The sequence below is a fragment of the Tamandua tetradactyla genome, chromosome 1 (assembly GCF_023851605.1).
Source record: "Tamandua tetradactyla isolate mTamTet1 chromosome 1, mTamTet1.pri, whole genome shotgun sequence".
In the NCBI taxonomy this organism is placed as follows: Eukaryota; Metazoa; Chordata; class Mammalia; order Pilosa; family Myrmecophagidae; genus Tamandua; species Tamandua tetradactyla.
The window spans coordinates 78,421,556-78,444,806 of NC_135327.1; the positions used below are offsets into that span (position 1 = coordinate 78,421,556).

A 23,251-nucleotide genomic window follows, 5' to 3' on the forward strand; every position below is an offset into this window, starting at 1 on the left:
CCATGTTCTGGAATAACAAATTCTATATATTTACTAAGTAGAGTAGTTAGAAGAAGTTTTAAAAATTATCCTAAAATGATGACCATGTATAAAATCATATCACAGGCCTTTACACATTTCAAACATATACAATCATTATAATAAATCTTGGTCTTCATCTTTCTGTTGTGAAAGAGTTCTAATTATTTTACTTTTATGCTCTTTCCATATTCAGTAGGCAGCACCTGCCCCCATGACCTCTTAATTGACTATATAATATGTTCAAACATGGTGTATTAGTGTCCCGGCTGCAAAACAAACACCATACAGTGGGTTGGCTTATATAGCGGGAATTTATCGGCTCACGGTTTTGATGTTGGAAGTTCAAAATCAAGGAGTCAGCAAGGCATTGCTTTCTCCTTGAAGACTGTGGTGTTCTGGGGCTGACTGCCAGTGTTCCTTAATCCCTGGCTTTTCTTTCACATAGCAGTGCACATGGTAATATCTTCTCTTCTCTCCTCCAGGTTCTGTTGATTCCCAACTTCTTCCCATTTCTGTTATAAAGGACTCTAATAATCCAGATTAAAGCCCAGCTGTGTTTGGTTGGGCAACACTTAACTGAAGTACCATCTTCAAGAGATTGTTTACAACCTAGCAGAATGTAGACCAAGACCAAGGACATGTCCAAACTAGTGAACACAATTTATTCCATCACACATGGAGATTAAAATATTTAGTTCTCTTCATTTAAAATAAATTACTTTAGACTAGCCATTTGTGATGTGTCTTCTTCCAGCTTCCCATTAAAATATTCATGTAGCCCCATAAAAACCCTAAAGAATAAAGTGACAGTCAACCATTTCTCAATTTTAGAGGCATTTTCACAAACTAATTACTACATTGAAATTGGGGTAGGCTGAGAAAGCCTTAGTTATTTACGCTTTGGCTTCTAAAACAGTAGAATGAGAGTAGGTGGGGGTCGTAGGAAGGGGCTTTGATCAGTTCCCATTCTTTACACATACTTTTCAAACACAGTATACCATGAATGACTCTTGGAATTCTGTTATTTCCTTAATATTACGTATTTCATGACATATCACAGACCTGTTAACCTGACTAGAAGTTTTTGTGCTCCTCACCTTGCTAAATCCCCCTTCAATCCATTCTTTGTATATCTGTTCCAAGAGTAAAATTTCCAACATGCAGAATGGAAGCAGATTGTGCTTGTTTGAAAGGATGTGTATACCTAGAAAAGCCATGTTTTAATCCTAATCCCATTTTGTAAAAGCAGTGGTTTCTTCTAATCCCTATTCAGTACTGTATGTTTGAAACTGTGATTAGATCATATCCCTACAGATGTGATTCAATCAAGAGTGGTTGTTAAACTGGATTAGGTGGAGACCTGTCTCCAGCCATTTGGATAGGTCTTGATTAGTTTACTAGAATCCTATAAAAGAGAAAACAGTTTGGAGAAAGAGAGAGATTCAGAGAGAGCAGAGAAGAATGATATAGCCATGAGAACTAGAGAGTCCACCAGCCAGTGACCTTTGGAGATGAAGAAGGAAAACACCTCCCAGGGAGCTTCATGAAACAGGAAGCCAGGAGAGAAAGCTAGCAGGTGACGCTGTGTTTGCCATGTGCCCTTCCAGCCAAGAGAGAAACCCTGACTGCGTTCACCATGTGCCTTCTCACTTGAGAGAGAAACCCTAAACTTCATTGGTCTTCTTGAATTAAGGTATCTTTCCCTGGATGCCTTAGATTGGACATTTCTATAGACTTGTTTTAATTGGGACATTTTCTAGGCCTTAGAACTGTAAATTTGCAACTTATTAAATTACCCTTTTAAAAAGTCATTCCATTTCTGGTATATTGCATTCTGGCAGCTAGCAAACTAGAACACAGATGAAAGGAAACAATTTGAAATTGCATTCTAGGGATGTGATACAGGAGATAGACGTGGCATTAAGAAGAATCCTGAGAAAAGTGGGCATTTAGGGTTTCAGACGGTCATTATTTTTTCTGTTAAAAGTAAAAAAACTATAGAACATTCTTGATAACATAGAAATAAATTCTCATAATATAAGAAGAAGGAGTTATAGAAAAATCCCAAATTAGGCCAGCATGCTTGTACTAGATGCTAAATACTATAAATTCAGCCAGTTTGTATGCCTCAGCCTGAACACATAAGACCTCACCACCAAATAATTTGTGAAAGAATTATCACCATCCATCTTGATAGTTATGGGAATTGAGAGTAATTTACATGTACTGCTATTTTCAAAATTATACATTTTCTTTTTAAAAAGATAATTTTCACAGCGCCTATGGGTGACATTTATAGTATAAGAGAAGGGAAACATTGCCCAAAGATGAGGAGGAAAAGTGTAAATAATTTTGAATCTGATTTATTATGGTATACTAAAGATAGTTATAGAAAGTGTCAGATTGAAGTCTTCAGAAACCATAATAAAAAGTCATAAGAAAAAATCACGATGTGCTTTTTAAAATCCAGATTGAAGAAGACTAAAACGAAAGAAAAAACTGAAAATATAATGACAGAATAAAAATCTACAGTGGCAGAATTGATCTTGCAGAGCAGCAGAATCAATCTTATGTAGATTATTTGAGATATTCCTGAATAAGCAGAAAATGATGAGGTGTCGGAATGATGAGAGTGAAGATGGCAGATACTAAGGACAGAGAAGGGAGAATCCATTGATGAATAATAAGGTGTTTCTAGAAGAGAAATTAAAATAAGCAGAACAGAAGCAAAAAATAAAAGCATAAGAAAACGCTCAGTAGTTGAAAAGGTTCTGAATCTGCAGATTGTAAGCTTCATTGTGTTCTAGGAAAAATAATGAAAATAGGTCCCCATCTAACTTAATCATGGTAGCATTTATAAATTTTAAAGATAAGGAAAAACACCCATAGTCATATTAAAAAAAAATAAGCAGGTTACTCTAAAGGCACAGGAATCTGTCTTTCTTCCCTGCAAATTTCTTTTTTATTTATCCTACAATGGACTCATTGAACTTCTTGAAATTGTGATTCAGTGATTTCATTAGTTCTGGAAAAATCTGAGCCATTATCTTATCAAATATTGCTTACCTTTGCCATTCTCTCTTTCCTCACTTTTGTAACCAAGAATTCGCTATTTTGATTCCTGAATCACATTCGTTTTTGCTTTCTGGGATATTGGAGTAGACAGAGGGGAATACTTGACATCCCTAAATTGTAATCCAACTGCCCTCATACTGAAATGTTTGTAAAATCCCTTAACTTCTGACTTTGTGACTGTAAGAGAGATTACCCTCTTTATCTGGTCATTTTCTTGTAGGGCAAGGCCCTAATGTTACTGAAGAATTTGAAGTCAGCTATTAACTAGCTTCAGCCCCAGACATTTGTAAATCATAACAGCTAGCTTCTGCTATTGAAAGATAACCTGTGTCCCTTCCTTTTGGCTTACACCTTTAGTACTCTGTCATGGTCAGGTTCATGTGTCAACTTGGCCAAGTGATGGTACCGGTTTGTCTGGTTGGGCAAGTGGTGGCCTGTCTGTTGCAATGAGGACATTTCATAGAATTAAATCATGATCACGTCAACTGCATCCACAGCTGATTCCATTTGTAGTCAGCCAAGAGGAGTGTCTTCTGCAATGAGTTATGCTCAGTCTAATCACTGGAAGCCTTTTAAGGAGGATTCAGAAGAGACAGGCTCTCTTCCTGCTTTGGCTGGCAAGCCTCTCTTGTGGAGTTCATCCAGACCCTCCATCTGAATCGCTGGCTTCACAGCCTGCCCTGCAGATTTTGGATTCTGCGTTCTCACGGTCACATGAGACACTTTTATGAATTTCGTATTTGCGAGTGTTCCCTTTTGATTCTGTTTCTCTAGAGAACCCTAACTAATACTACTTGGTACCAGGAGTGGTTCTTAAGAAACAGAATCTTAAAAATGGGTTTTATGAATGGTTTTCTACTCAAAGGCACTAAGGACTCTGATTCCCATAATCAGAATGACACTGTGAATCCATGGAGTTAGTTGGTGAAAGAGATAGTCAAAATATCACCATTCGATTCTCCTAATGCTTCGCTTATTCGAAGCCAGGCTCTGGGGAATAATGTTTTTGACACCTTTACAGAGTTTTGTGAAAATAAGAGGTAACGATGTTGGCTGGTTGTTGTTAGATACACTGGCTACATTAAGGAGTGAAAGGGGTGGGCTGAAGGCTTCAAACGAGAAGCCTAAGTGCCGTCTGACAGATGTAGAAGTTTCTATGAGTATACTGAAGGAAAATCATATTTCCTGTAGCTGTAGATTTGAGATCTTTGAAAATCAGACTCAGAATCTTATTGTTAGAGTAGCAACTTTACACGTAAACTGAAATCTCAATGTTGCATGGTGTCTGCTGTTAAAGTGAGGGCATTGATTGGAAAGGAGTGGGACCCTGAAAAATGGGATGGTGACGTATGGATTGATAATGATGTTGGGGGTGAGGTTGAAACCCTACATCAGGGCCTTCTCTAGATAACCCTGTAATAGTCTGCCCTGAGGACATAGCTGCCCCACCTCCAGCCTGTCTTGAGGAATTGGCCACCCAACCTCCTCCTGAAGGAATTTGCCCTAGAGTGATTAATCCTATTTCACCAGATGAAACTGCAAATGAAGGCCCTGAAGGAAATGGCTTGGAAGATATTTCTAATTCTTTTCATGACCCACCCCCACCACCCCTCATTTCTTCCAGACCTATAACTAGGCTAAAGTCCCAACAGGCCCCTAAAGGTGAGGTATCACACATGAGGAGGTAGGTTATACTCCGAAAGAAGTGTGTGAGTTTTCCAGTTTATATAGACAGAAATCAGGGGAATATGTGTGGCAATGGATTTTAAGGGTGTGGAATAATGGTGGAAGGAATATAAGGCTAGATCAGGCTGAATTTATTGATATGGGCCCAGTAAGCAGAGATTCTGCATTCAATGTTATAGCTCGAGGGGTTAGAAAAGGTATTGACAGTTTGTTTGGATGGTTGGTTGAAACATGGATCAAAAGGTGGCCAATATTACCTGATGTTGAAATGCCAGAACTACCCTGGTATAATGTTGATGAGGGGATCCAGAGGCTTAGAGAGATTGGAATGTTAGAGTGGATTTATCATGTAAAGTCTGCTCATACACCCCAGGAATGTCCGGAGGATGCATCTTTTACCAGAATACTGAGAAATAAATTTGTGAGACTAGTGTCATCATCCCTGAAGAGCTCTGTAATTGCACTTACTATAGGAACTGCTATCACTGAGCTGGAATCCTTAAACACAGTGGGGATGACAGGATCCCAAGCTGGCAGAAGCCAGGTGGCAGCACTTAATCACCAAAGACAGGGTAGACATGGCTGTTATAATAGACAGCAAACTCAAAGCAGGAGTCAAAATGATATGACTCACAGAGATTTGTGGCATTGGCTAGTAAATCATGGGGTACCTAGAAATACAATGGAAGCACAGTCTGCTAAATTCTTGTTTGAGCTGTATATACAAAAGAGTTCTTGGTCAAGTGAACAGAAGTCTAACCTGAATTACAAAAACACAGAATCACGGTCCCTCAGTCAATTTCCAGACTTAAGACAGTTTACAAACCCAGAGCCCCTTGAATGAAGGGGAGGCCAGGTCCCTTTGGGGAAGAACCCTGTTACACTGCCACAAATTTTTACTGTTAATCTTCCTCCAAGCCTTCCCCAAGGAGACAGACAGCCTTTACCAGGGTAACTATGCATTGGGGAAAAGAAAATGATCAGATATTTCAGGGATTATTAGACACTGGTTCAGAAGTGACATTAATTCCAGGGGACCCAAAGTGGTCACTCTGGCCCACCAGTCAGAGTGGGGGCTTATGGATACCAGGTGATCAATGGAGTTTTAGTTAAGGTTCATCTCACAGTGGGTCCAGTAGGCCCCTGGACCCATTCTGTAGTTATTTCCCCAGTTCCAGAATGTATAATTCATATAGACATACTGAGCAACTGGCAGAATCCCCACATTGCCTTTCTAACTCATGCAGTGAGGGCTATTATGGTGGGAAAGACCAAGTGAAAGCCATTAGAACAACCCTTACTGAGCAAAATAGTACATCAGAAGCAATACTGGATTCCTGGAGGGATTGCAGAGATTACTGCCACTCTTAAGGACTTGAAGAATGCAGGGGTGGTGATTCCCACCACATCCCCATTCAACTCTCGTACTTGGCCTGTGCAGAAAACAGGTGGGTCTTGGAAGATGACAGTGGATTATCATAAGCTCAACCAGGTATAACTCCAATTGCAGCTGCTGTTCCAGATGTGGTATCATTGCTTGAGTAAATCAATACATCCCCTGGTCCCTGGTATGCAGCTATTGATCGGGCAAATGCTTTTTTTCTCAATAGCTATTATTAAGGACCACCAGAAACAGTTTGCTTTCAGCTGGCAAGATCAGCAGTATACTTTCACTGTCCTACCTCAGGGGTATATCAGCTCTCCAGCCCTATGTCATAATCTTGTCTGCAGGGACCTTGATCGTTTCTCCCTCCCACAAGACATCACACTGGTCCATTATATTGATGATATAATGTTTATTGGACCTAGTGAACAAGAAGTAGCAACTTCTCTAGACTTACTGGTAAAGCGTACACATGTCAGAGAATGGGAGATAAATCCAGCAAAAATACAGGGGTCTTCCACCTCAGTGAAATTTCTAGGTGTTCAGTGGTGTGGGGCATGTCGCGATATCCCTTCTAAGGTGAAAGACACGTTGCTGTATCTGGACCCTCCTATGACCAAAAAAGAGGCACAACACCTACTTGGTCTTTTTGGATTTTGGCGACAACATATTCTTCATTTGGGTGTGCTACTCCGGCCCATTTATCAAGTGACCAGAAAAGCTGCTAATTTTGAGTGGGGACCTGAACAAGAGGAGGCTCTGCGACAGGTCCAGGCTGCTGCACAAACTGCTCTGCCACTTGGGCCATATGATCTAGCAGATCCAATGGTGCTGCAAGTGTCAGCAGCAAATAGAAATGCTGTCTGGAGCCTTTGGCAGGCCCCTATAGGAGAATCACAATGCAGACCCTTAGGATTTTGGAGCAAAGCCTTACCATCTGCTGCAGATAACTACTCTCCTTTTGAGAAACAGCTTTGGCCTGCTAAATGGGGTTTAGTAGAGACTGAACACTTAACCATAGGCCACCAAGTTACCATGAGACCTGAGTTGCCTGTCATGAGCTGGTTGTTGTCTGACCCACCAAGCCATAAAGTTGGGTGTGCGCAGCAGCACTCTATGTAAAATGGAAATGATTTATACGAGACAGGGCAAGAGCAGGTCCTGAAGGCACCAGTAAGTTACATGAAGAAGTGGCCCAAATGCCTATGGTCTCCGGTCCTGCCACATTACCTTCTCTTTCCCAGACCAGAGCTATGGCCTCTTGGGGAGTTCCTTACAGTGAATTCACTGAGGAAGAGAAAACTCTGGCCTGGTTTACAGATGGTTCAGCAAGATATGCAGGTATCCCCCGAAAGTGGACAGCTACAGCATTACAACCCCTTTCTGGGGTATCCTTGAAGGACAGTGGTGAGGGGAAATCCTCCCAGTGGGCAGAACTTTGAGCAGTGCACCTGGTTGTTCATTTTGCTTGGAAGGAAAACTGGACAGAGGTGCGTTTGTATGCTAACTCATGGGCTGTTGCTAATGGTTTGTCTGGATGGTCAGGGACTTGGGAAGACCATAATTGGAAAATTGGTGACAAAGAGGTCTGGGGAAGAAGTATGTGGATAGACCTTTCTGAGTGGGCCAAAAACATGAACATATTTGTGTCCCATGTGAATGCACACCAGAGGGTGACTTCAGCAGAGGAAGGTTTTAATAGTCAAGTGGATAAGATGACCTGTTCTGTGGATACCAGTCAGCCTCTTTCCCCAGCAACTCCTGTGATTGCCCAGTGGGCTCATGAACAAAGTGGTCATGGTGGTAGAGGTGGAGGTTATGCATGGACTCAGCAACATGGACTTCCACTCACCAAGGCTGACTTGGCTACAGCCACTGCTGAATGCCCAGTCTGCCAGCAGCAGAGACCCACACTCAGCCCCCGATATGGCACCATTCCCTGAGGTGACCAGCCAGCCACATGGTGGCAGGTTGATTACATTCGACGACTCCCTTCATGGAAGGGGCAGCAATTTGTTCTAACTGGAATAGACACATACTCTGGATATGGGTTTGTTTTCCCTACACGCAATGCTTCTGCCAAAACTACCATCCTTGGGCTTATAGAATGCCTTATCCATCATCATGGTATTTCACACAGCATTGCTTCTGATCAAGTAACACACTTCACAGCAAATGAAGTGCAGGAATGGGCACATGCTTATGGAATTATCTGGTCTTATCACGTTCCCCATCATCCAGAAGTAGCTGGATTGATAGAACGGTGGAATGGCCTTTGGAAAACTCAATTACAGTGCCAACTAGGTGGCAATACCTTAAAAGGCTGGAATAATGTTCTCCAGGAAGCTGTATATGCCCTGAATCAGCTTCTGCTATATGGTGCTGATTCTCCCGTAGCCAGGATCCATGGGTCCAGGAATCAATAGGTGGAAATGGGAGTGGTACCGCTCACTGTTACCCCTAGTGATCCACTAGGAAAATTTTTGCTTCCTCTCCCTGTGACCCTGAGCTCTGCTGGTCTACAGGTTTTAGTTCCAAAAGAGGGAGTACTTCCACCAGGAGAAACAATGATTCCATTGAACCGGAATCTAAGACTGCCACCTGGTCACTTTGGGCTACTCATGCCCCTGGATCAACAAGCTAAGAAGGGGATTACATTATTGTCTGGGTGATTGACCCTGGCTATCAAGGGAAAATAGTACTGCAACTACACAATGAGGGTAAAGAAGAGTTTTCTTGGTATACACGAGATCCTCTAGGGCGTCTTTTAGTACTACCATGCCCTGTGATTAAAATCAATGGAAAACTGCAACAGCCCAATCCAGGCAGGACTACCAATGTGTCTGAAACTTCAGGAATGAAGCTTTTGGTCACCCCACCAGGCAAAAAACCACGCCAGCTGAAATGCTTGCTGAGGGTAAAGGGAAAATGGAATGGGTCGTGGAAGAAGGTAGTGATAAATATGAACTACAACCATGTGATCAGTTAGAGAAATGAGGGCTGTGATGCTGTTTTGTTCCTGTTATGGTATTTAAGCTGTAAGATATCAAGTTTAACAATGACTATTACCCAAGGGCTTGCACCCTATTCTGTAGAGAGTTAATGTGTTTTCAGTTATATGCAGGACAGTTGAGTATTGTCAGATGAAAAAAAATGTGTATTTTAGTGTTTTTTATTTAGAAATTAGATATGGTTTAAGGTGATATGTATAGCTGCCAAGTTGACAAGGGGTCATGGTCAGGTTCATGTGTTAACTTGACCAAGCGGTGGTACCTGTTTGTCTGGTTGAGCAAGTGCTGGCCTGTCTGTTTCAATGAGGACATTTCACAGAATTAAATCATGATCACGTCAGCTGCATCCACAGCTGATTCCATTTGTAATCAGCCAAGGGGAGTGTCTTCTGCAATAAGTGATGCTCAGTCTAATCACTGGAAATCTTTTAATTTCCAGTGATTTTTGAATCCAGGGGGATTCAAAAGAGACAGGCTCTCTTCCTGCTTTTGCTAGCAAGCTTCTCTTGTGGAGTTCATCCAGACCCTCCATTGGAATCATTGACTTACCAGCCTCCCCTGTGGATTTTGGATCCTGTGTTCCCACGGTCACGTGAGACACTTTTATAAATTTTGTATTTGCAAGTGTTCCCTTTTGATTCTGTTTCTCTAGAGAACCCTAACTAATACATAGTGAACTGATAGCCTGCCTTCTCTTCCTTCAGTTTGTTATCCTATTGAAATGATAATGAAAACACTGTCTCCTTTTCTGCTTTGAACTTGCTATTCAAAATTGCCTCATCTCCCCTTGCTAAAATCCTTAACAACCATGAACCTCCTGAACTCAGGTGGATAGATTTTGGGCTGCTAGGCCATCTGCTCTCCTACTATGCATGTAGTAATAAACTCTTTCTGTCTTTGAAACCCTGGTGTCTCCAGAATTGATTATTGGATGTGTCTGGCAAAAGAATCCATGGCCTTTGTCCCATAAGACTTTTGCAACACCAACTAAATATATGTTGGACCACCTTACATGTCTGTACATGTCTTACTCTCTCATCTGTGTTTTCCATATTTTTGTCTATCTTGAGTTCTTTATTGTTACTTCTAGTTGTATGGTGATAAATTGGCTCTCCGGGAAAAAAAAGTCCCAATTTGTAGCATTTGTTTATTTCCATAAACAAGTAATCCCACCAAAGGCATTTCACACTACCAGCATGACTTCATTGACATAGACTTAGAAAGAGCACTGTGTAATCAGTTCTTGGAAGCTCATTCAAACCAGCTTCAGCATGCCCCTAGATTTTTCCTGGCTTCCCATTGATTAAATATCTCTTCAGCTGTGTCTAATCTGCTGTGAAACCACTCCATTCTGTTCTTAATTTGGCTTATTATGTTTTATTTTTCATTCTAGAGTTACTATGTTTTTGTTACTGTTATCTTCAGTTCTCCACTAAAAATTTCAAGCTTGTCTTTTATTTGTTCTGTGATAGTTAACACAGTTGTTTGTGGTCTACATCTGATAATTCCTATTCTAAGGTTCTTTCCTGACTTCTTTCTCCTATCTGCTGGTGCTACTTATTCATGGAGTCTAGTTACCTTGTATATTGCATTATCCTTGACTGTGGCCAGGATGTTGTACAGTGTAGGTACTGAGAAGATTTATATTTGCTTCTCACAGGTGCTTGGGAATATTCCAGTCTGGGATGATTATAAACCAAATTTAAGGCTTGAGATAAGCCATTTGATCCAAGGCTATAATCCACTTTAGGTCATTCTCATTCTGAGAATATAGCCCTTTGCAATGCCCATTTATTGTGATGAAGATCACAGATTAAATGTCTCTCATTGTACAGCCGTAGGTTTTATTTCTATCTTGGTCACTCTTGGGACCAAGTTCAGTCAAAACAAAAGTTCTAATTTCCCAGATGTGCAAACCCCCTTTAGAGAAACATGACTTCTGAGCTTGCTTTGAAGGGAAGTTTTCCTTCTCCTTTCACTTTTGACTTGATAATTTCCTACTGTCTTGTCATTTTTTCAGTGCTTTTGAGAAAATGTTTTAAAATACTTTATGTGGCTTAAATTGTTTTCAACAGGAGGGTTAATCTGTAAAACCTAGGTCATCATTTCTGGTAGTGAGAAATTTCATTAGTGTTTTAAATCAATTTGGTGAGAGCACAAGTGATGGGCTAGCTCCTATAAAACATGGAGAGGAATAACCCTGGACGATTTCTTATTCTTAGTTTTTAAATACCTTAAGGTTGGAATTTTAATTGGTAAAAGATACAGCTTATCAGTAAGTGTTTGTGTGTGTTGTGCGTGTGTTACCAAGTAATTCAGTAGTCTTAATTTCTTAGATTATGAATCTTACTAAGTATTAAATTATTTAGTGAGTGAAACAAATAATTTTATTCCAAGATTATGGGACTAATTAAAGCATTTCCATCTCTTTCTTAATGATTTTATGTGTCCCCCTCACCCCCAATAGTAAATCAGTTAGGCTTAGTTCCAAGTTGAATATAGCCCCTATTTAAATTATGTTTAAAATCTCCCCATTTTTAAAATCTCAGAAACAAACTAGTTTTTAATAGTTCTGTCTTCAAATGATGGGCTGCTAATGTTTCATTTTATTTCTTCTAGAAATGTCTTCTTTTGACTACTAGTTATCATTTTGTTCTTGAGAATTAAACTTCCTTGAAGTGAGGAGTCAGTCCTGCTGGGTAGTCATTTAAAGGTCTCTTAAAATTAAAGGGAGCTGCAGAGCAGTGCTTTAATTATTTCGTTCAAACAGTAGAAGTTAGCCACCTATTACGTTTGGCTTTGCTCAAATTCAATGTAGGATTCCTTGATGTATATTGTCCTGAATTATATAGCAGTAGCAGGAACATTTTCCCCCTTGAGTGTAATCTGACTGTTTTTCTTTGTGACATTATCCCCCTATATTTTGGAGTAGTGAGTGGTCATGAGGTGTTTTATAAGAAATTTGTTATATATAAAAATGCAAGAGTTAAAGTTTGTAGTTGCTTTACTTTTTTTTTGGCATGGGCAGGCACCAGTAATTGAACCCGGGTCTCCGATATGGCAGGTGAGAATTCTGCCACTGAGCTATCGTCACACCACCCTGTAGTTGCTTTACTTTTACAATATAAATTTAGGATGGATTTGTAGTTAATCTTGTTAACTGTTTCACTTGTTTCTTTGAACAGGGGAGAAAGAGAGGGTGTTACAGCAAATCACTGGTAATTATTTTTATCCAGCTCTTATTTATTCCATAGGCTGGTAGGATATCTGTGCATCTAAGTGTCATCTATCATGTGTGTTGGGTCAGAAAAAACATGGACTGCTCTTGTGTTTGGTTGTCTAAGAAAAGCTAAAAGTGTAATATCTGTTGAAAAATAATATCAGGTGGTAGCCTTTAACCTTTAAAATTACCTTCCACGAAGCAATTCTGTTAGTTGAGAAAGTACCTCATGGCCATGTCATTCATGGTTCACTGTGCTCAGGCTTGGTTGAAATAGGGGTGGTCATGGGAAGTCCACCCTTAAAGGTCTTGAAGATAAGCCCTGATATTGAGTTGTACATATTTACTCCCTATGTGACTCACTCAATAAAGCCTATTCATCAAGGAAATGTTGTCCTTGACTCAGGTCCATTCGTCACAAATCGCACCCTCCAACTATAGGATTACATCAGGTTGAAATTATAGGCAAGGCATGTTGCTGTATTTATTCTTTTGTAACACAAGGAGTGGTTTTATCAAACTGCCCATAGTAGTATCACCAGGGTTTTTACATATTTACGGTGATTTCGCCAACTCTTCCTCAAAGCTATTGAGCTTTAGAAAGCCCTTTTGGAAAAGCCTAGTAGAGAGCCCATTTAGAAAGCTCTAAAGCTTACTTTTGGAATGAGAAACAAAACAAAACCTTTGTAACGTATGTATTAAATGTTTTCCAAACTTGCCAAGGAAAGTAACATGTGGTTTCTACTTGCAGACAAATGTCATGTCTTGTTGGGAAGATAAAACGCATGAAACAAATTTTAAGAATAGTTTTGATTTTTATCAAAGGCCATCTTAGTCATTGGTATCTGTTGAAAATTTATAATCTATAAAATAGGAGTGTTAGAGCTATTATTGGATAGAGGAAGAGGCAGACATTTAAAAAAGTCTGTTAGGGATGCCATCATTTTAACCTTTTTTATTTCAGGCAACTCTGATAGAATTAAACTTCCTCGAAGTGAGGAGTCAGTCCTGCTGGGTAGTAATTTAAAGGTCTCTTAAAATTAAAGAAAGCTGCAGAGCAGCGCTTTAATTATTTCATTCGAACAGTAGAAGTTAGCCACCTATTACATTTGGCTTTATTAATTAACAAAAATTAATAAAACCTGAGATTATGCCCTCAAGACACCCAAAGAATAGGAGCTACTCTTCCTCTTTACAGATTACAGATTGCTTTTATGGTTTTATCTTCATCATTCTTCAAAACAGTAGTGTTAAATCTGGGCTTTTCTGAAGGAAGTGGGTGCTTATTCCCACTTCTTTGTGTCTGCAGTGTCTTTGTGCGGTGCATCGTGAATGAGGAGTTAGATGAGCTATGGGGAGCACAGGGGACTGTTCTAGTTTGTTAACTGCCATAATGCAATATACCAGAAACAGAGTGGCTTTTAAAGTGGGGTATTTAATAAGTTGCTAGTCTACAGTTCTAAGGCCAAAAAAATGCCCCGATTACAACAATTCTTTAGAAATATCCAATCAAAGGCATCCAGGGAAAGATACATTGGTTCAAGAAGGCCGATGAAGTTCATGGTTCTCAAGTGCGAAGGCACATGGTGAACAGAGTCACGGTTTCTCTCTTGGCTGGAAGGGCACATGGCAAGCATGGCATCATCTGATAGTTTCTTTCCTGGCTTCCTGTTTCATGAAGCTCCCTGGGAGGTGTTTTCCTTCTTCATCTCCAAAATGTTGGTTGATGGACTCTGCTTCGTGGTGCTGCAGCATTCTCTGCTCTTTCTGAATCTATCATTCTCCAAAATGTTTCCTCTTTTATAGGATTCCATTAAACCAATCAAGATCCACCCAAATGGGTGGAGACATGTTGTCACCTAATCCAGTTTAACAGCCACTCTTAATTAAATCACATTTCCAGGGAGATGATCTGATTACAGTTTCAAACATACAGTATTGCATAGGGATTATTCTGCCTTAATGAAATAGAATTTAAATTAAAACATGGCTTTTCTAGGGGACATACATCCTTTCAAACCGGCACATGAACCTTCAGAATAAATCCTTTTTTGGTCTTTGGTTCTTGCTACAGGTACATAATTCAGGGAAATTTACGTGAAACATATTATCAAGGAATCCTACACTGAATTCACACAAAGCCAGGTATTCTATGATATATAACAAATTGCTAACCAAAACCTTTTAGTTTTTCTAGATATTTGAATTTCTTATTTCTTTTGACAGAAGTGCAAATATGTGTCACACATTGTACTCATTGGCAGTTCTATTGGTTCTGCTGTCACATTTAGTCATTTAGCACATGGTTAATACAGACAGTTTGGACATACTGATAAATAGAAAGATCCAGAAGTAGTCATTGTGAGGATTTTGGTCTTATTCCTTACATTCTCTTCTATCCTTAAAAATGCAAGTTCCACTGCATTGAGACCATACGGCATATACATGGTCAAATCCTATGTACTTTCATGTAAGTGCTTTCCCCATATGAAAGTAGTTAACATTTCCTAAGCACTTACTATATGTTTGGCAGTAGATTAACATAATTATTTACATTTTAAAATTATAAGCTTATTTAATATGTACAAAAGGATCTATATATCATATAGATATAAAATGGATTTTTCTGTCTCCATCAGCCAATAGAAGAACTAGAAGATAACCAATATTGTTCATGCACACACCTGTTCCTTCCCATCCCACCCCTTAACCACCCCTTCAGAAATACTACAATCCTCAATTTTATTATTTCTTTACCTTTGTGTATCCTGAAGCAATATATAGTTTTGTTTTGCTTGTTTTGGAGGTTTATAAAAATGGTATGTATGATTGCTTTTTAAAAAAAGTCCTGTTATGTTTCTACATGCTATTGACATAGAATTCTAGATGGTATTTAATGGTTGCACATTCATTTTCATTGACATCTAATCTAATATTCCTTTTTTTGCAAATATACCACCATATATTTATTCATTTTTCAGTCAATGGATATTTTAATTTTTCCTTTTTTTTTTGCTGTGAACAATCTTTTAATCATGTCCTGCTGTATATACATAAAAGTTCCTCTAGGGGTGTATATCTTGATGCAGAATTATTGGGTTGTAGAACATGTGAGTGTTGAATTTACAAGATATTCCAAATTGTTATTCAAAGTGGTTGTCCCAGTTTACATTTTTGTCAGCAAGATTCCTTGCCAACACTTAGCATTATCATATTTCTTAATTTTTGCCAATCTGAGGGATATACAGTGTTAGTCTATGATCATAGTTTATATTTCACTGATTACTAATGAGATTGAATATCTTTTCATATGTGTATTATCATTTTTCACCTGTGAAATACCTGTTTATATTTCTTATTCATTTGTCCTGTAGAGTTGTTGTTCTTTCTTATTGGTTTATGAGATTTACTTATGTGTTCTGGATACCTTTTTTTTGGGTAATTATGGCTGTAAGAGTTATTTCTACTGTGTGTGGCTTACCTTTTCTCTTTCTTTATATTATCACTGATGATCGTAAGTTCTTTAGTTAAATTCATCAGCTTCTTTTGTGATGATGGTGATGATGATGATTATTTATTATTATTTTTTGCACGGGCAGGCACCAGGAACTGAACCCAGGTCTCCGGCATGGCAGGCGAGAATTCTGCCATGGAGCCACCATCGCGGACAACCCTGATTATTATTTTTATGTCTTCTTTAAGAATTTTCTTCTAAGTTTGAAAGTTTACCTTTCATATTTTAAGTGTTTAATCTAGCCAGAGTTGATTTTTGTATGTGATGTGAGTTAGAGCCCAATTTCACCATTATCCTATGTAAGTAGCCGGTGTTCAACACCATTTAAAAAAATAGTCTCCTTTTTACCTGGTAATTTTTTTTTCAGGGCCTTTAAAGTTTATGAGTTACTGGCCTACAAAGTCACATGGTGTATAGGGACTTGAAGCCAGATAAGGGATTTTTAACTAAGGTTGTATGCAGTGGGAAGCCATTGAAGGTTTTTTTTGGTAAAACCTTAACAAACATACATACAAGCATTCTTGACATACAAACATTATATACATGGTGTACAATCAGTGGCTCACAATATCATTGCATAGTTGTGTGTTCATCACCATGATCATTTTTTTTGAACATGTGCATCACTCCTTACCTGGTAACTTGAAGTGCTATCTCTGTTGTTTATCAAGATTAATATGTTTGTGAATCTGATTCTATTGCATCTATTATGTTCTCCCCGTCAATTTCTCTTTCTCTGCACCAATGTGATACTGTTTTTATTATTGTGGGTTTATAATTATTTGATACCTGGCAAGCTAAGCTTTTTCAATAGTATTGAGTATTCTGGGTCTTCCACTAAGATTTTAAATTTGCTTGACAAGTTTAGTGATCCTTATTCAGATTTTTATGTTTGCAGTAAAATATACATAAAAAAATTTACTGAGTTAGTAATTTTAAAGTGTTAAGTGGTAATAACTATATTCACAGTGTTGTGAAACCATTACCACCATCTAACTCCAGAACATTTTTGCCACCCCAAAAGGAAACCCTGTATGCTCCTCCCTATTCTCTCCTTCCCCTCTGCTCCTAGCAACCACCAATCTGCTTTCTGTCTCTGAGTTTCTCTGTCCTTGATATGGACTTTTGTGTTTGGTTACTTTCACTTAGCACAGTGTTTTCAAGATTCATCCATGTTGTAGATTTGATCAGTATGTTTTTCCGTTTTATGCCTGAATAGTCTTCCAGTGTATGGATATACAACATTTGTTTATTCATTCGCCAGTTGATGGATATTTGGGCTATATATATATGTTCTAGTTTGCTAGTTGCCAGAGTGCGACACACCAGAGATGGATTGGCTTTTAATAAAAGGGGATTTATTTTGTTGGTTCTTCAGAGGAAAGGCAGCTAACTTTCCACTGAGTTTCTTTCTTACGTGGGAAGGCACAGGATGGTCTCTGCTGGCCTTCTCTCCAGGCCTCTAGGTTCCAACAACTTTCCCTGGGATGATTTCTTTCTGCATCTCCAAAGGCCTGGGCTGAGCTGCGAGTGCTGAGATGAGGTATGCCGAGCTGCTTGGGCTGTGCTACGGTATGCTCTCTCATTTAAGCACGGCCAATTAAGTCAAAAGTCATTCATTGCAGCTGGCACACCTCCTAGCTGACTGCAGATGTAATTAGCAACAGATGAGGTTCACGTACATTGGTTCATGTCTGCAGCAACAAAACTAGGAGCCTTCAACTGGCCAAGTTGGCAACTGAATCTAACTACCACATCCATGTTTTGGCTATTGTGAATAGAGCTCTGTGAACATCCGTGAACAAGTTTTTGTTTGAACGCCTGTTTTCAATTCTTTGGGGTATATACCTAGGATTACAATGGCTGGTTATATGGTAATGATGTGTTTAACATTTTGAGCTGCGTCCCCTGGGACTGGGAGGGACAGAGGCGCCAGACTGTTTTTCACAACAGTTGTACCATTTTATGGTACTGTACCAGTACTGTACAAGGGTTCCAATTTTTCTACAACCTCACCAACACTTATTTCCCATGTATTTGATTATAGTCATTCTAGTGGGTGTGAAGAAGTGGTATTTAATTATGGTTTTGATTTGTATTTCATTGATGGCTAATAATGTTGATCATGTTTCCATGTGATTATTGGCCATTCGTATATCTTCTTTGGAGAAATGTTTATTCAGATCATTTGCCTATTTTTTTGTTTGTCTTTTATTTTTGAGTTGTAAGAGTTCTTTATATATTCTGGGTACAAGTCTCTTATCAAATACATGATTTGCAAATATTTTCTTCCATTCTGCAGGTTATTTTCACTTTCTCCATGCTATCTTTTGCAGCACAGTATGTTTCCTTTTGAAGACAACAAACTTTTATTATTTTTTCTGTCACTTGTACTTTTGGTGTTGTTTCTCAGGAACTATTGTCTAAGTCAAGGTCATGAAGATTTTGTTTTTTTCTAGTAGTTTTAGAATTATAGCCCTGACATTTAGGTAGTTTATCCATTTTGATTTTGTTTTTGTGTATGGTGTCAGAAATGGATCATATGTAGAGGTTACATGTGACTATCCAGTTGTTCTATCACCATTTGTTGAAAAAAACTATTCTTCCTCCATTTTATTGTCTTGGTACCTGTCTTAGTTTGCTGGGGCTGCCATAACAAAGCACCACAAACTGGTTGGCTTAATACAACAGCAATTTATTGTCTCTCAGTTTTGGAAGCTAGAAGTCTGAAGTCATGGTGTTGCAAAGCCTTGCTGCCTCTGAAGTCTGTGTAGGGTTCTGATGGTGACTTGCCAATAATCTATGGCATAACTCAATCTCTCCCTCTGTCAAATGATTGTCTTCTCTCTGTCTCCAACTGAGTGGATCCAAATTTCCTCTCCTTATAAGGACACCAGGCATATTGGATTAAGGCCCATCTTAATCCAGTTTTGCCTCTTCTCAATAACATCTTCAACTTTCCTGTTTCTAAACATGATCATATCACAGGACCAGGGGTTAAGACTTGAACTTAATTTTTTTTTAATTAAATAAGTTGTACATTTATGGGAAAAGCACACAAAATACAGTTTTCATTTACTCCTCTATTAATAAAATTCTTTATCAGTGTGGTACATTTGTGACAATTGATGAAAGAATGTTATTATAATTGTACTACTAACTACAGTCCATAGTTTACATTAGGGTTCACTGTTTGTGTTGTACAGTTCTGTGGGTTCTTTTACATTTTTAGTTTAGTTAGGTATATAGTTAGGTATAAAATTTCCCCTTTTAACCACATTGAACAGATCTTTTGGGGGGACACAATTTAATCTATAACAGTACTCTTGTCAAAAGTCAATAGCCCGGACTTCTGGGTCAAGATGGCGGCTTAACAACGTGCGCGTTTTAGTTTGTCCTCCAGAACAACTGCTAAATAACCAGAAACAGTACAGAACAGCTCCTGGGGCCACGTCAGTGACCAGACACACAGCGTACCCTAGTCTGGACCAGCTGGACTGGCTGCGAGCACCCCCCAAAACCATGAGTTCCCAAAGCTGCGGCGGCCAGCGCCCCTCCCCCACAGGCCGCTTCCCAGAGGGGAAAGGAAAGGACTTTACCAGCAGCAGTGACTGGGCACAATCAAACGCCAATTGTGGAACTAATTAACAAATTCTGACTACTAAAAATAGGCCCCCAGCTTAGGTGAACCCGATCAAAGCAACCCGGAGGTTGCTCATTTTTGCCCCGGCACCAGGGGCAGGACTGACAGAAAAAGGGGGAAAAAAAAGAAGTAAACAGGTTTTTGTGGCTGTGTATCTACAAAGGCTTGACTGCCTCTGGATACAGTGGCAGGACTTTTCAGGCTGCAACTGCCCCAGGCATAGGCAGAAGTGAGCTCTTTTGGGGGCTTATCTGGAGCCTGTGCCTTTCCCAGGGGAGGGGTGAAGGCCCACCCAGGTGGAATCCCTTCATCAAGGAATTCAGACACCAGTGCTTGGTAATTTGAAGCCATTAAAACCAGCCTACAACCTCTCTTCTGTCTCCAACAAACTCCCAGCCAGAGTTAAAGGTACTACATCATCTTATGCTGGTGGGACCTGCAGTCAGACAAGCGCCACATACTGGGCAGGATAAGAAAAACAGAGTCCAGAGACTTCACAGGAAAGTCTTTCAACCTGCTGGGTCTCATGCTCAGGGAAAACCGACGCAGGTAACTCTTTCCTCCTGATAGGAGGCCAGTTTGGTCTGGGAAAATCTGGCTGGGGTCTATAATATCTAAGCAGACCCTCCTAAGTGTGTGAGGGGGAAAGGTACCACACAAGCAGGGCAAGAAACAAGAAAACAAGAACTGAAAAATTCTCCTCTGTTAAACAAAACCTAAGCTAAAGGTTCAGATAAAGCTGAACAGAATGTCAAAGAACAGATAGACAACAAATTCATCCAGCAAGAAAACCCTAGATAAAAGAAGTGAAAGCAATCTCCAGAATAAACTAATTAAGGTAATTAAATGCCTAGACCCCAGCAAAAAATAACAAATCACACTAAGGAAATTGAAGATATGGCCCAGTCAAAGGAACAAACCAACAATTCAAATGACATACAGGAGCTGAAACAACCAATTCAGAATATACGAACAGACATGGAAAACCTCATCAAAAACCAAATCAGTGAATTGAGGGAGGATATAAAAAAGGCAAGGAAGGAACATAAAGAAGAAACTGAAAGTCTGAAAAAACAAATCACAGAACTTATGGGAATGAAAGACACAGTAGAAGAGATGAAAAAAACAATGGAAACCTACAATGGTAGATTTCGAGAGGCAGAACATAGGATTAATGAACCGGAGGACAGAACATCTGAAATCCAACAAGAAACAGAAACTATAGGGAAAAAAAAATGGAAAAATATGAGCAGGGACTCAGGGAATTGAAAGACAATATGAAGCGCATGAATATATGTGTTGTGGGTGTCCCAGAAGGAGAAGAGAATGGAAAAGGAGGAGAAAAACTAATGGAGGAAATTATCACTGAAAATTTCCCAACTCTTATGAAAGACTTAAAATTACAGATCCAAGAAGTGCAGCGTACCCCAAAGAGAACAGATCCAAATAGACATACTCCAAGACATTTAATAATCAGAATGTCCAAGGTCAAAGAGAAAGAGAGGATCTTGAAAGCAGCAAGAGAAAAGCAATCCATCACATACAAGGGAAGCCCAATAAGACTATGCGCAGATCTCTCAGCAGAAACCATGGAGGCGAGAAGACAGTGGGATAATATATTTAAATTATTAAAAGAGAAAAACTGCCAACGAAGAATTCTATATCCAGCAAAATTGTCCTTCAAAAATGAGGGAGAGGGCGGGCCGCGGTGGCTCAGCGGGCAAAGTGCTTGCCTGCTATGCCGGAGGACCTCGGTTCGATTCCCGGCCCCAGCCCATGTAACGAAAACGGAGAAACAAAATACAATAAAAAACAAGAAAATGTTTAAAAGATGTTTCCCTTTCTTCCTCTCTTCCTTCCTTCTATCCTTCCTTCCTTCTCTCTGTCTTTCCTTTAAAAAAAAAAAAAAAAATGAGGGAGAAATGAAAACATTTTCAGACAAAAAATCACTGTGAGAATTTGTGACCCAGAGACCAGCTCTGCAAGAAATACTAAAGGGAACACTAGAGACAGATATGAAGACAGAAGAGAGAGGTGTGGAGAAGAGTGTAGAAAGGAAGACCATGAGTAAAGGTAAAAGGAAGGAAAATTAGATATGACATATAAAATCCAGAAGGCAAAATAGTAGAAGAAAGTACTACCCATGCAGTAATAACACTGAATGTTAATGAATTAAACTCTCCAATCAAAAGACATAGTCTGGCAGAATGGTTTAAAAAACAGGACCCATGTATATGCTGTCTCTACTCAAAGGTCACGAGGCCAAGGACACAAATGGACATTTACATGTTTATAGCAGCATTATTAACAATTACCAAGTGATGGAAACAGCCAAAATGTCCATCAACAGACAGTTGACTAAACAAACTGTGACATTTACATAAGATGGAATATTATGCAGCTGTAAGACAGAATAAAGTTATGAAGTATGTAACAACATGAATGGACCTTAAAGCACATTATGCTGAGTGTGATTAGCCAGAAACAAAAGGACAAATACTGTATGGTCTCACTGACATGAACTGACGTTAATGAATAAACTTAGAATATTTCCTTGGTAACAGAGACCATCAAGAGATAGAAATAGGGTGAGATATTGGGTGATTGGAGCTGAAGGGATACAGATTGTGCAACAGGACTGAATATAAAATCTCAGATATGGACAGCACAATACTACCTAACAGTAATGTAATTATGTTAAAACACTGAATGAACCTGCATGTGAGAATGATAGAGGGAGGAGGACTGGGGACATAAATGAAATAAGAAAGAAAGATAGATGGAAAAGATCGAGATGGTATAATCTAGGAATGCCTAGAGTGTATAATAATAGTGAAATGTACAATGTACAAATTTAAGAAATGTTTTTGCCTGAGGAAGAACAAAGGAATGTCATTATTGCAGGGTGTTGAAAATAGATGATAATTAATACTTTAAAATGTTACCTTATGTGTGAGACTAAAGCAAAAAATGTTTATTTGTTAACAAAATTTATATTTTGACTAGAGCATTTCCTAACATAACTCATGTAGATAGTTTGAGTGAATGTCATAAGTACTTGGAATCTCAGGTAGCATATGAGATTTTGTTGGTTTGTCCAGAGTGATGCCCCGATGAATCCCAGAGTGATTTGATCAGTGAGTGGAAAAGTATTTGCAAGCCCCCTTCGGGGAATGGTGAGAGTGGGGAGAAATTCAACTTCCCCAAGTTGAATTCTTGATATTCTCACAAGCAGTGTGGACAACCAAAGCTATAGGCTGAGCCCCCAGGCTTGGGGTTTGTTCACATGAAACTTAACCCCCAAAGGATAGGTCAAGTCTACTTAAAATTTAGGCCTAAGAGTCACCCCCAAGAGAGCCTCTTTTGTTGCTCAGATGTGGCCTCTCTCTCCAGCCAACACAACGAGCAGTCTCACCACCCTTCCCCTCTCTGCGTGGGACATGACTCCCAGGGGTGTGGACCTTCCTGGCAACGTGGGACAGAGATCCTGGAATGAGCTGAGACTCAGCATCAAGGGACTGAGAAAAACCCTAGAATGAGCTGAGAATTAACATCAAGGATTGAGAGAACCTTCTCGACCAAAGGGGGAAGAGTGAAATGAGACTAAGTGTCAATGGCTGAGAGATTCCAAACAGAGTTGAGAGGTTATCCTGGAGGTTATTCTTATGCATTAAGTAGATATCACCTTGTTGTTCAA

General features: G+C 39.3%; 1 protein-coding gene across 9 annotated transcripts in view; it reads left to right on the plus strand.

Annotated features, from left to right (window-relative positions):
* Positions 1 to 23,251, plus strand: part of COA1 (cytochrome c oxidase assembly factor 1) — a 199,889-nt gene that overhangs the window by 129,981 nt on the left and 46,657 nt on the right. For 3 of the 9 annotated variants that reach the window (XM_077119341.1, XM_077119342.1, XM_077119340.1), the window contains exon 2: positions 504 to 9,392. The exons of the other annotated variants lie outside the window; for them this stretch is intronic. In XM_077119341.1, coding sequence (XP_076975456.1) covers positions 6,305 to 7,288 — 984 coding nt within the window. In that variant the 5' untranslated portion in view covers positions 504 to 6,304 and the 3' untranslated portion in view covers positions 7,289 to 9,392. Of the gene's footprint in view, positions 1 to 503; positions 9,393 to 23,251 lie in introns of those variants that run through there. 9 annotated transcript variants of the gene reach the window in all.